Raw genomic sequence first — 13,087 nt, 5'->3', positions numbered from 1 at the left:
ACCACCTTTGATATCTAATCAGTGCCTCATGTGGGAAGAAAAACTCTTCCATTTTAGTCATCTATAAAAGAGCCATTTAGTTGAAATTATATAAAACTGAAATTTTTGACCAAAAAGACACCCGAAAGTTGTTACCAACTTAAAGGAAAATGAAATGACAAAAATTCACATCTGTCAAACAGTTTATTGATTGGAGATATTATTTATTATCGGTTCGGGTTATTCCAAGACAAATTCAATAATTCACGATGACAAAACAACACGTATGATCATAAGCAAAACTGAACTTGATTAAATTATATTGAAATATATCTCCTTCGTATTAACTTAATTATTGATAAGAATCTTCATCAAATGTGCTTAATATTTCAATATTTGAAGTACTACTGATATTCAATAATTAACTGTATTGTATTGTTTTGAATTGTGATGTTCCGGTGTTTTTTTTTTAACTGGTCACGCTGAAGAACGAACTAGAGGGCGTACACTCGTACAGATTTGATCTTCATGGCGGCGTCTTCACCATTATTGGTATCAGGATTCCAAGTGGGATACCAGTCTGCTTTGGCATCGTAAAAGTCCTTGGCAGCAGTTGGCGAGGTGTTCAGCCAAGGTTTGGGATTAGGGGAGTTGGTGAAGGAATCGGAAAAGTAGCCGGTGCCTCCAACAGCTACGTTCAAAATGATGTAAAACTGAAAAAAAATGTAATCACAAAAGTAAAAGTTAAAGTCAAATGCGATGCATTCATCTGTTCTTATGAATATCATCAGGTATTCAACAAGAGGTAAAGCATTTTATTAGGTTTTATTTGTCTCTTTGATGAAAAATTATCATTGCAATAAGGGAAGGAAAACTATAATTTGGCTTGAGGATGTCATAATTTAGGCTTGTCAAAGTCTTCACTCTATTTCGTGAATAAACATTAAATCTAAATATTGATGGTTCCATTCAATTGTAAGCATTCTCGTCTCACAAACACATTTTCATTTTGACATATTCAAAATGTGCATAAAAATGTTCCGTTTAAAAATAAATAGAACTTATGATTTTAGACGTTTATATATAAATAGATACATGTGCACTATGAATTTAAGACCATAGTAGCGTATGGTGTTACTTTCTACATATGTAAAACAGTTGTCGCTATTTCTATAACGGAATTGCTATGAGGTATACAATGACAAAATGTAAACATGTATAAATCCGGTTAAATTACCTCTTGATCGAATGGGGCTAGCTTGTTTGGGGAATTAGCCCATGGATTTTGAATACCAGGGTTAGAAGCCTCAAACCCTCCATAATCAAAGAAGCCACTAGCACCAGGATCGACGCTCAGGATTGGTTCTCCGTCTAGATAAAAGTCCAGACTATCAGCAGTCCAGACAAGTGTGTAGTTATGGAAACCATCGCCAAATGTCTGTCCGTCTGGTAGGTTCCTGCAAGAACGGCAAAGGAATGACAATATACAAGCTGAAGCCAGCGAGAAGTAGAAGAGGAGCGAAACCACCATTTTTGTACGGGGGAGGGGCCACCGGAAGGTTAAGATGTTATGTCGTTCAGGTGAGGGGAGGGAAGGGGAGGGGAGGAGAGGGTGGTTGGATGTAGAACGGGACCTCTGGATGTAACTCAGAAGTCACTGGCTCGAATCCCGTTCTAGCTATAAACTTCTTTGCTCTTTTCCATTATCTAAGCTTTCCAAGTCAGTTTCCCATTATTCAGATATTTTGTTAGGTTGTTCATATCATATATAAATAATGTATACACTATTAATTGTATCTGTCTGCCGTTACGGGAGGGGAGGGGAGGGGAGAGGGGGGTGCCTGAGCTACCTTGATTTAATTGCAGCTGGTGTCGCACCTGGCTATTACTGTATCACTAATAACTATAATCTGACATTGACTTTATCTTGTACGAAAGCACACTCGTATCGCGATGGAGAGCGAACATGCACGCATCGCAATAACAACAATCGTTTCCAAGTTTTACCCCCCCCCCCCCCCCATGGCATGGTTATCACATATCATTACATTGATGGTATACACTTACTTGGCATTATGGGTCATGGGATAGCCGTTCAGAGGCCAGTAGGGTCCCCAATGTAAGGTCATTCCGACTTGCTCAGCTCCAACGTGGGTACCATCTGCAGCTCTCAAGTTTCGGTTTCCTGAAAATGGCGTGAAAGGAAACCATATATAGTGTTTGAGCTACTGTAATTAGTGACAGGGACGAAATTTAATGTGTGAGTGAGTGGTAGGACAGGGAGGCAGAGACGTAGGGTAGAAAAGTGTGAAAATGATGGTATCGTGGATAGGATAAAGGTAGATGGGAATATCTCACCCCACCCCCTCGGGCCCCTCCCCATCCATTTTTCTCGCCAGTTTTTAAGCTTAAATCATATGCATGGTACCTTGCTGTTTTCCTCCTGCACCAATTACCTTGGTCATTGGAAAACAATAATCATAACTTCAAACTTTTGCGATCAGCTCATTTTCAAGCTGGAAACGAATATGAGATTTTTTTTTATAGGAAAGAATCACCTACATAGAGCAATAAGGCAAATCATTTCTTCCACCAAACGCATGTTTTCTATGTATACATATTTGTTGTCTGATATATGATGTCTGATGATGATAGTAGTTCTTACCTCTGGATTCAACCAGATCAATCTCTCCGGATGCGGGCCATCCACCATAAGCATTGCGTTTGGGTAGAAGCCAAATTGCTGAATGGAAATAGAATGAGCTTCATTTCAATACGTATATTGGGAATTAACTATACCATTACAGAATTACGAAGTACAAATCGATTATGGCTGTAAATTATATCATACGTACTTTAACTAGATGCACTCGGACTTTAGTAACTGACTAGTTATCTCAATTACAATTACGATCTTAAAAGAACTGTAGCTTCAGCATTAATTTTCAACTTTTTCATCCGTTCGTTCGTGGCTTTTTTATACCTGGCCAAATCCAATCTCATTTGGGCAACTGCACAAATACGTAACATTGTTATAGCCTCAAATAATAATAAATTCAAAATTTCATTATAAATTTTGGGGCGATGAATCTCATCTAAGGATGTTCTAATGTATATGAATATGTTTTGTTTGTATTATTGGAACTTATAAAAAACAATTTATTAACATTAACAGTTAGGCCTGCACCGAATGCCATGGGTCAAGTTACCGTCAATTTATGAGCATTACAAAGATAGGGGCATTCAGTAACTAAGTTGAGTATCTTTAAGAGCTAAATAGCTACAGTATATAACACTCAAACGTTTATTCTTTCTTGAACTATGCCACACCAAGAATAAAATTCTGCATAAAAGTCATGAACTCGTTCTTTCGACGTTATACCTGGCCAAAGCCAATCTCCTTTGGGCAACTGAGCAAAGACTTCAATTCGTCCATGCTTGAAAGCGAAAGAGTTAACTGTCCTGAGTCTGGCGGACTGTATGGGGTTTAGAATGTTGTTGAAACTTCCGGTTCTCTCGCAACCCCACCAATTGTTTCCGGTACAGAGGTCAGCAGGTGACGCTCCTAAATCGAATATAAAGGAATTAAAGGTCGTGAGGAGGAAAATATACAAAAGATTGTGTATATACCTTCTGCAAAAACTAAATATGATTTTTCGTTTTATTTTGCGAAATTCGTTCTATGAGTAGTTTTGCAATTCAAATCATAGAACGGCACAAGTTCACCCCTCCCCCAAGGTCCCTCCCTCCCCCTGACGCATCCCAGGTCCCCACCCTGTGTACACTTAGCATACGCCCGATTGTCGTGATATTGCTTATATCGATCTTAAAGCAGTAATAATTATTTCATATACTACCTAAAAAAACAAAAGAAATATTAAACAAGAAACAGTCAAACACGAATGCAGCTGTTACTTTCTTTCGGAGAAAAATACAATATACAAATAAACCTACGTTGCTGTGGTTCGGGTTCAGATCATTATATTGTGGCCTTGGGCAAGGCAATTAATAACAAGTGCCTCTTTTAACCATAAAACGGTCCTTTGTATGTATGGGGGGGGACCCATGAGGTAACTTCTAAGTATAGTTCCGACTGCAATGATATTGGGATGTCTCACATCGGAGGCGTAGATGAGGAACAATGTAGTACCCCATAATGCGCCTGTTGGAATTGAACGCAGATGGATGCGTGGTGTATGTATAGGGCAGTTTACCACCAAAGATAGTGGGTTAACTGTTGTAAAGTCAAGCAAGCATGCGAGCGCCTTTGGCCATGATTCAAGTGCGAATACATTCAGTTTTAAATTTAGCGATGTAATAAATGGGTATCTTACCCCACAGGTTCAATGTTCCACTGGTTAAAAATGCCTCGCCTTCCTTCTCGGAGGTTAGGGTCTGTAAGATAGGTAAAATAAAAGGAACGCAAATTTCATCAGAACAATAGTGTACGTTAAGATCCACCAGATAAAGATTTAGCTATATAAGCAACATATTCAGTCTTCAAATATACTCACAGGTTTAATGTAGAGGGTGTTGTCTCGTACGTAACTGTTGCTGCGATTATTGGTGTAGTACTGGAATTCCCAGTTCTGAAAAGAAGAAAAAAAATACAAAAATAGGTGAATTAAGGGGAAGGTATAGCATAGTGCTTAAAGGACTAAGTTTAGTCACGAAATTGAAAACACTGCATGTCATTAGTTCAGGGGGTTATACTCATATATAATGTTTGATAAATTATCCGAGGCCCATCAATTAAAGTGACTGGACTACTTAGGCTAACACACATACCACATACTAGGCCAGCTCCTCAGATGCAACACAAAACTTAATAAGATTACATAAGATTGTTATGAACTTAAATAACTACAACCTTATTACAAGTATGTCAATGACAAATGTTTTTGAAGGTTGTTCATACGAAGTTCAAATATAATAAGTTTTTGGCCTAGTTATTGATAAAACAATGGGCTAACATTCAAGAGATTTAAAAATATTTTTAAAGCTGAAGATCTTGCAACCGACTGAACGATAGTCATTTATGGTCAAATTGTAACAATCCCTAACCAGGCAATTAAGATAAGTGTGAATGAGGGGCAGGAGGGGGGGGGGGGGCGAGGAGGGGTGTTTAGTAATATATTAAAGTAGGTAGTATCAATTCAGTGTTTGACGATACATATAAGCTAAATTATTCATATGTATAGTTGGATAGACGCAGTAAATAAATTGTGGAGAGAAGAAAAGTTACATGCAATTCTCTCGACATAGAAAACTGAGTAAAATAAGAAAGAAATTAACAGAAAAGTAGACTTACTCCTCCACCACCGGCGGTCATTTCGTGTTCCCAGACATCCAAATCAAATGTATCGAAGGTATCCTCAAAGATGAGGGTTCCTGTTGCGAGAAACACAAAATAATATCCATTCACTTAATTATACTATTTATAACAATATAACGTGTAACGTTGCAGATAGTATATACGAAAGGTTTAATGAGTAACATATACGTCACTGTTACAGAACGAGCAGTGAAGACATTACGCAGATTAGAAATTTTAACCGCGACCAAAACCTCATAAATAAAATGACAATAACACAAAGAGAATATATATCTACATATATATATATGTATATATTATACATCACCAAGTTGCAGTGAAACTTATGTAACAAAGAATTCATAAATCCTTCGTCGTACTCAGGCGAACATTTATAAGTATACGTAACTCTTATTGCAGTTGCTCTGGCATAGGAAGTCATCATATGCATGGCGACTGGTATATAGTCCTAAAACTTATTTGATTTTGCGATAAATTGAACCATAAAATGACACGTTTTGTCACAACCCTGAGGAAAGACAATGAGGACTTGGAGATGCCTGAACGGAAAGAAGTTACCAAGTTAACTTTCATCTATTTTTTTTTCTCAGCATGGAAATTTATAAAAGTGATTTATCTTCTTAATGGTTATATATTTCTCATGATTCACACACGGGTAGTTTTACGGTTCTTTTCTTCATATCCCCTTAAATGCTTCAATTTTTGAAAATTCGAATAAATGAAGAAAACTCAAAGAAACTCCCGTCATGTATATAGCATGGCTTTCACAGACAAGACTGTAATGAAAGGAAGAAAAATATATTTCAAAAAGAGATCTTGCTCGAAGATGCATCTGACTGGTGCTTGGGTGGTTCTTGATCTCTTTGTCTGAGTTATATAGGTGTTGGTATGGGTACGTACCAGCACCGGGGGGTACTGTTACTGTGGTAGAGCCTTGGGTGGTTGTGGCGGTAGTACCGGTACTAGCCGTGCTTTGTATGGTGGTTACAACAGGTGTTTGTAGAGTGGTGGTTGGTGAAACGATGGACGTAGTTGCTGCAACGGTGGTAGTTGTGGCAACGGTGGGAGGTGCCTGGGTAGCGGCAGTTGCTAAAGTTAAAGAAAATGGTAAGAACTCATTTTAAGTTCAATCAAATCAAATGAAGAAATACAATGGTTGGTCGTTGTTTAATAAGAGACGCAACAAACCATCCCTTATGAAATTCCGATAATTTTTTTTTACATTTTTCACAAGATCTATAGTCCTACATGGTACATGGTAAACAATACTGGTTCATTCCCTACATTGTATGATATGCCAGACAAACGATTGAGGTGACTGTATATGCAGAACCACACTCAGGTAAGTGCGTGTTTACTCTTTTCACATCAGACCCCACCCCTCACACTCTCTTCATATCCCATTCTCCCACCATTCATCAAATGATCAATATTCAACCAAAAAAAAACCGTTCCATCTGTGAAAATGCTGTATTAATGTTACTTATTATTACCTCGAAATATGCTAAAAAAAATCAATTTAAAGTTTATGGTCCGCCATACCCATTTTTTTTAACAAAGACAAGCCTTTAGAAATGACAAGCGAAATATATAAAACATCAAGATTTAAAGGTAAGACATGAATGTTATTTTGGACATTGGCTAACCATACTCGATGTCAGCACCATTTGAAATGTGAGAAAATATTTCTGGGTCATCGGGTGTTTTTGTTGAGTTGTGATCCGTACGTACGGTAATCTTGTTCTCGCTAAACAGGTATACTCGTATATACCCGGCCTTTTTTTGGATTTGTACTCATGGGCGTTCCCGTGGAAATGTTCAATAGTAGTATATAGCTGCTAGATTCAATATGGAGTACAATAGTGTACCCGTGCCTAGAGCCTTGTGTTGGTACTCGTAACGTCACTGGTACTCGAATTCATGCTGTTGTACATTTACTATAGAAATCTGCCGTTCATTTGCTTTTTCAAATTCTATTTTTGTGCTTTTAATAATTTAATAATGTCAATTTTGGCATTAAGAAAGATGATTTTGTTCCGCAATAATAATTTAAGACAATTGAAAGCCTTATTTACCTGTCCAGCTCTGTTCAAGTAAATTGTGACCAGTTCCGCTGGTTGTTATAACGTGAACCCAATAGTTTACGATATCTCCAGGCACTACAACCACGGACGGGTTTTCATGCACCCAATATCCAGCTGTTAGAGAGACAACGCAAAAATTAGCGACAGGCCAAACGAAACGTTTTCTGATGGAGACAAGCCTAATCAGACGCGGCGGAGACGAGGGACGAGGGGATTGTTGGCACTTTGGGAACGTGCCCATCAGTTTTGTGGAAAATCTCAAACGTGACCATTTTCATAAATTAGAATTGACCATTTTTGTAATCAAACGTACCCTTTTTCTAGTTTTGCAACTTAACTGTACTTTTGTTGAGAAATTAAGAAACAAATAATTCATTGTGTCCTTTTGTTGAGAAAATTATTTATAAAACAAATCAATGTTAATTAGAAGCAGCCGTATAATTGGAAAGGCATTCAAATACTGAAATTTGTGGAACAGAATACATAGAGAACCCACTTTGTAAAGATGTTGGCGGTGAGTTTTTTGGTTTGCCATTCATAACAGAAAAGACGTATATCCCACTGCAGCACGAATTTTGTGCCTCGCCCCCCCCCCACCTACCCCCTCATCCGGGTTCAACCCTCTTTTACATATGTAGGAAGAAAACAGGTCACGTGACATTTCATGCAGCGACCACTATCCTAGTGTAGGTTACGTTCACGGGTACTCATTGTTGTCCTAGTTTTAATCCTTAAGCATGCTGGGCTAAAGCATCGGTGTGACTAGATTGTACATTGTTAAGCACACAATCCAACACGTCATCTTCTCAAAGAACGACATACCGATTTACTTGGCTATGAAAGCAGACATTTAAAGCCTCAGGGGGGGGGGGGGGATTAAAATGTTCGTCACGATGCACGACCTTACAAGTAGACCTAATTATTGACCTCATTTATACTTTTAGTAAAAAAATACCAAAACCCGTGCTCTTTCTCTCTAATAAAAAAAAAACGGTTCAATTTAACGGATAGCCGGTTAATAGTTTTATTGTAAACCGGTTTAACCAGTAAATTCTGCTGTTAATAGTTGATCGAAAACCCGAAGATGTTTGCCCCCTCTGGATTTTTCGGCGGGACGTATGCCGCAGGAACATAGTATACCCTTATATCTTATGGCTGATTAGCTAATCATGCAGCCATGACATCCTTCCCCGAACACAAACTGAAAATAACGCCTACATTTGTCATCCGAGATATTCACTATTTCGACCCCCACCCCCCTAAGTAACAAATCCAGCACATATGCAAAGTTAAAACTGGCCCGAATCATCAATATTTTGCATAATGTAAGGGTCTCTTTATAATTGCTTCCCACAAATCATTCCATCACTCACACTAGAGGAATGCAATAAAGGTATATATAATGTGTTCATAATAGTAAAATGGAGTTTGTTGACTTACCTGTTGGGCTGTTGACGTCAACGTTGTAATCTCCTGCCGCAACGTTTGGGACCGGTTTATTCACACTATAGTGGTACGCAACTAAAGAAATCTCTGGCTCGTCTGACGGGACAAAGTATGTAATATCAGGCGTCTATTTTCACGTTCTATAATAACCCCACCGATTTCAGTTGAGGTGGTCGGTTGCCGTCATGCATACAACGGAGATACCTTTTGGAGAGCCTATATTTGTGGTATGTTACCAAATAGCCGGCAACAATTCATGCAAAATAGACTTGTTTATTTATAATATTTCCCTCTGTGTCTTCATATCAGAGAAGAGAACAATGTATACCAGGTGGTCGGAATTTGTCTTGGAAAAACATGACAAAACACTCATTACATACTCTTAAGCATAACGAATTCCAGGACTTAGGTGTGCACGTCTACACATTTATGTCAACTCGCCGTCGTAAAATGACCAACTATGTTTTAGGAGTAGCGATGACAAATCATGAAGCTACCAGTCATCTCTGAATTATCAATCCATACTGAAATTGATTAGATCAGTCTAATTTAAGAGGGTTTTTCTCTCTTGTGTAATGTGCCATTGTAGGCCGTTGAGAGCCAGGTTACATCCCGGGGATACGTCACCAGACCTCCTTTTTGAAGTCTTCAATTTTCCATAACTATAGGTTATGAAAATGAGAATACATTACTCTCCATCCCATATTTTCCGGGCCTCTTGTTGAATCCGGGTGAAGACCCGGTCCCCCGGACTGTAGCCCTCTGATCCAGCCCTTCTTGTCAGACCTGTTATGCTTACTATGTCTTTCTGATAAGCCGATCTCAATATTAAGTTGCTATTTCATTGTGTTGTTTTCATCTGATATTTTATCGTATTACACCATAAAGTTTAATGGAGATTTTTTTGATAAGATTGATATTTCAAATTTCGAATGCTCAACACTTCGCTAGGGGGTGACCAGTTGTACCCAGAGCCCTATATACAGCTCCATGTGGCTCTGGGTCTGGTTGCACCGATAGGACTCTCTCTGAGTGACCGGTCCTGTTATAACTATGACCTTTGCGAGCCCATATACTGATAACAACAGTAGAAAAATGCCATGAACTTTTTCGAGACGTACTGTAGTAAATGGCATATGGAAATATGACAGGTCATGTGATACTTTCTATTCCTGAATTGATGATATGTTAGAATATTTATAGACATGCCAACTGGTCAACTTTGGCTTTATACACACTCGGAGAAACATGTATCTATATTACAGGTATGGCAATGTAATTCAGTAAATATTTTATTCTAAATTATTTATATATAAATATAATAAATTCATCAATTCAAGTAAAAGTATATAAACTATAGATAGAAACACATTTTTAACTGAACTGAGACAGAAAAAATATTAAAATATACCAAAAACTGTTAACAAACCGCTTATCCACTAAAGAGCTTGTGTAAAATATATGTATAAAGTGAGTATAGGCCTGACGTTTCGATCCTATCAGTATCTTCTTCAGAGGCTCTGAAGAAGATCCCGCTATAGGATCGAAACGTCAGGCCCTCTTACTTTTACCCAGAGAAAATATTGTATAATGAAATAGTCTCCCATATACATATTAAAAAAGGGTTCTCTTGTAGAACTTGCATAGGTCAGGCTATATATAACAACCGAAATAATCAAATGGAATTGAGTAACTGTCTTGGAAAAGAAAGAGAAATAAGGATTGGACAGCTTTTTTTTCGTTGATTTTTGTGAATCTTTAATGCTAAGTCCATATACTAAATCCCTACCACGATGAAATTTGCAAGAACTGAAAATTTAAGAATTTTCAAATATCTAATTTCTCTTTTTAAGGTTTTAATACTGTGAAGAAGTTTCTTGGTGACGAAATTTCAGAACCTATATTGAAACTATGAATTACTTATTAATTGCTTGTTCATATCGTCTTAGTCTTAATTTGATTAATAGCTATCTTTTTAGCTGTGTACCTTAGCAGGGTAGGAGAAATTTTCACAAATTGAAGAATATAGAACTTTACTATAAACAGGGTTTGGTGGATTAGCAATGAAAAAAAAAGAAGAAGTTTAACAGAATTGGAAACGAAATGAATTGAAAATGAGTTGAGTCCAAACCAGTTTGTATCCTACAGTGTAGAATCACAATATAATATTAGAATATGGGGAAAAGTGATGGATTTGTCGAAATAATGTTTAAAAAAATATATATAGATGTTTCATATGAAATATGCAGACCATGATAGTACACGTTCTTTATAAGAATTGAATAGATTGTATGGAATATTGAAGTGATATATAGTCATATGGATTAATAATTAAATTATTTGTTGTGTGTCTTGTAAAGTCACCAAGAGTCTGTGAATGAAACATCAAAGGAGTGTTCCCTCTACCAACACACTCTCAGCGCCCGGTCCCCTCAGCATGAGGGGACTACTGTGGCCACATGGCGAATGTGTGAATGGTGCTGATCCACCATTCCCTTTCAAGAGAGAACGGATACCATTATATATGTGATCTTAGTTAAAAGGATCGTACACTGCATCGAAACATAATTTTCACTGCAACTTGGTGATTAATTTTTCTTATTACTTTTGCCTTACTTACTCTGAGCTATGAACAGTTTAAGTAACCTACATTGCTCAGCCCGGAATTAGCTATGTTTGTCTTATATACAGTGTTGAACTCTTGTCACATTATATTATAGAATTATATATCATATAGAAAGAACCCAACTTACCTGCTGTAGCGAATTTGATTCCTCCATCTTGACGCAACGATACATCAGGATTTTTCACTTCATACGCACATGCGCATGTCGCAAGTAAAGCTAAGATAATCGACTGGTACATCTTGACGCTATGGAATGATCACATAAAGTATAGGCTATGAAAACTTGGTCCCACTGTCGTATCCTATCACACTAACTTTAAAGACTGCCCGCAATGACGTCATAAACACCAAATGTCATTATTCTTGAAGGAAGACAGTAACCTATACACCGAATAGCAAAGTCGAGGACTTATTGATACAAAGAATCATACTTCATAATGAGAGGATCTGTCGTGACCAGATTTTTCCCTCTTCGGACATTGAGAGAACCGTTGGCCATGTTAGTTACGTTGTCTGACATGCGCAGTGTTGTTGCTAAGCAGCTATATATATCAAACCAAGTACGTTGTTTTCTTTGCAAGATTCTACTCGTTTGTCACGAAACATGTAGTTATAACTATATACACGTGCATCGTACCTTGTACATCAGACATTACCATATTTTTTTTTTGTAATTGCTAGTTTGCTGCATTTTGACCAAACTTATCGAGTATTGTTCAGAACAAGTTTCGACTTGATCAGGCTGATATATATAGAGAGAAGAATAAAATAAAGTAAAATAGAAATGAAATATAGATTCTTACCTCTGCTGTCTGCTTTGGTTGATGAACAACTGATAAATCCAGGATCTTCTTTACCAATATTTATGTAAAAATGAAACCTATAGCTGTTGTGTAAATTATAATGGTAAATTATATAACAAAATAAAATTTGCATATCAGATAGGAGGGACCTAGTTTCCTTATCTCGAGAGATAGAGTAATTTCCACCGTCTACTTGTCCCTCATCACCTGGGACAGTTCTCATGCAAAAAAAAACAAAACCTAAAACAATGGATGCCATACAGCCAAGTTTAAAACTGTCGAGTAAGGGAGAGGGAAAAAACAGCCCCCAATTAACCCACAGCCGTCGTTACACAATAATGTGTTATATGGCAAGCCAGATTCCCAATAATTAGATGGGTTAGTTTTCGATCGAAAAACCTGAATTATCGATCGAGAAACCTGATCTAGTAAATAATCCCGGTTTACTGATCGGTTATCCACGTTTATCGTTCGATAATCAAGGATTATAGGTCGAAAAACTTGGATTATCCATCAAAAGGCCTGGGTTATCGTCAATAAATCAGCACTATCAGTTGAAAAACCTTGATAATTGCTTAAAAACTTTTGAAGATCGTAGAAGGTTTAGTACCATCTTCAGAATTGCGCGCTATATATTATCTTCTGCTGTTCTTTCTGGTCAACTATATAGACAATGGGGCCAACACGATATTTGTCAAACATATTCATTGTAAGCAGAAGTTTAGCGATATTAGCCTGCATGTTGGTCAAGTAAATTTACGATCGACAGAACGGAGATCCAGTCCTTTCCAGGTTTCTGGATCGAAAATGCTGA

General features: G+C 37.4%; 1 protein-coding gene across 1 annotated transcript; it reads right to left on the bottom strand.

Annotated features, from left to right (window-relative positions):
• Positions 1-177: 177 nt before the first annotated feature.
• LOC139979576 (beta-1,3-glucan-binding protein-like) lies at positions 178-12,343 on the bottom strand. Its single transcript, XM_071990523.1, has 13 exons — positions 12,274-12,343; positions 11,598-11,716; positions 8,839-8,940; positions 7,390-7,512; positions 6,215-6,403; positions 5,291-5,370; positions 4,494-4,568; positions 4,314-4,374; positions 3,362-3,544; positions 2,645-2,722; positions 2,047-2,164; positions 1,217-1,436; positions 178-692 (listed from the first exon to the last, which is right to left on the bottom strand). The coding sequence occupies exons 2-13, from the start codon at positions 11,707-11,709 to the stop codon at positions 474-476; spliced, it is 1,560 nt and encodes a 519-aa protein (XP_071846624.1). The 5' UTR covers positions 11,710-11,716; positions 12,274-12,343; the 3' UTR covers positions 178-473.
• Between the last annotated feature and the right edge of the window lie 744 nt (positions 12,344-13,087).

Source organism: Apostichopus japonicus, chromosome 2 (genome assembly GCF_037975245.1).
Source record: "Apostichopus japonicus isolate 1M-3 chromosome 2, ASM3797524v1, whole genome shotgun sequence".
Lineage (NCBI taxonomy): Eukaryota > Metazoa > Echinodermata > Holothuroidea > Aspidochirotida > Stichopodidae > Apostichopus > Apostichopus japonicus.
This window is presented reverse-complemented; position numbering and strand designations above follow the sequence as displayed.

Bases quoted from the DNA above. Each gene is read 5' to 3' on its own strand.
- LOC139979576 (XM_071990523.1), bottom strand. From the start codon at position 11,709: ATGTACCAGTCGATTATCTTAGCTTTACTTGCGACATGCGCATGTGCG. The intron at 7,513-8,838 runs GTAAGTCAACAA...TCTCTCTAACAG, and splicing joins TGACGTCAACAGCCCAACAG to CTGGATATTGGGTGCATGAA. The intron at 693-1,216 runs GTAATTTAACCG...ATTTTTTTTCAG, and splicing joins TAGCCCCATTCGATCAAGAG to TTTTACATCATTTTGAACGT.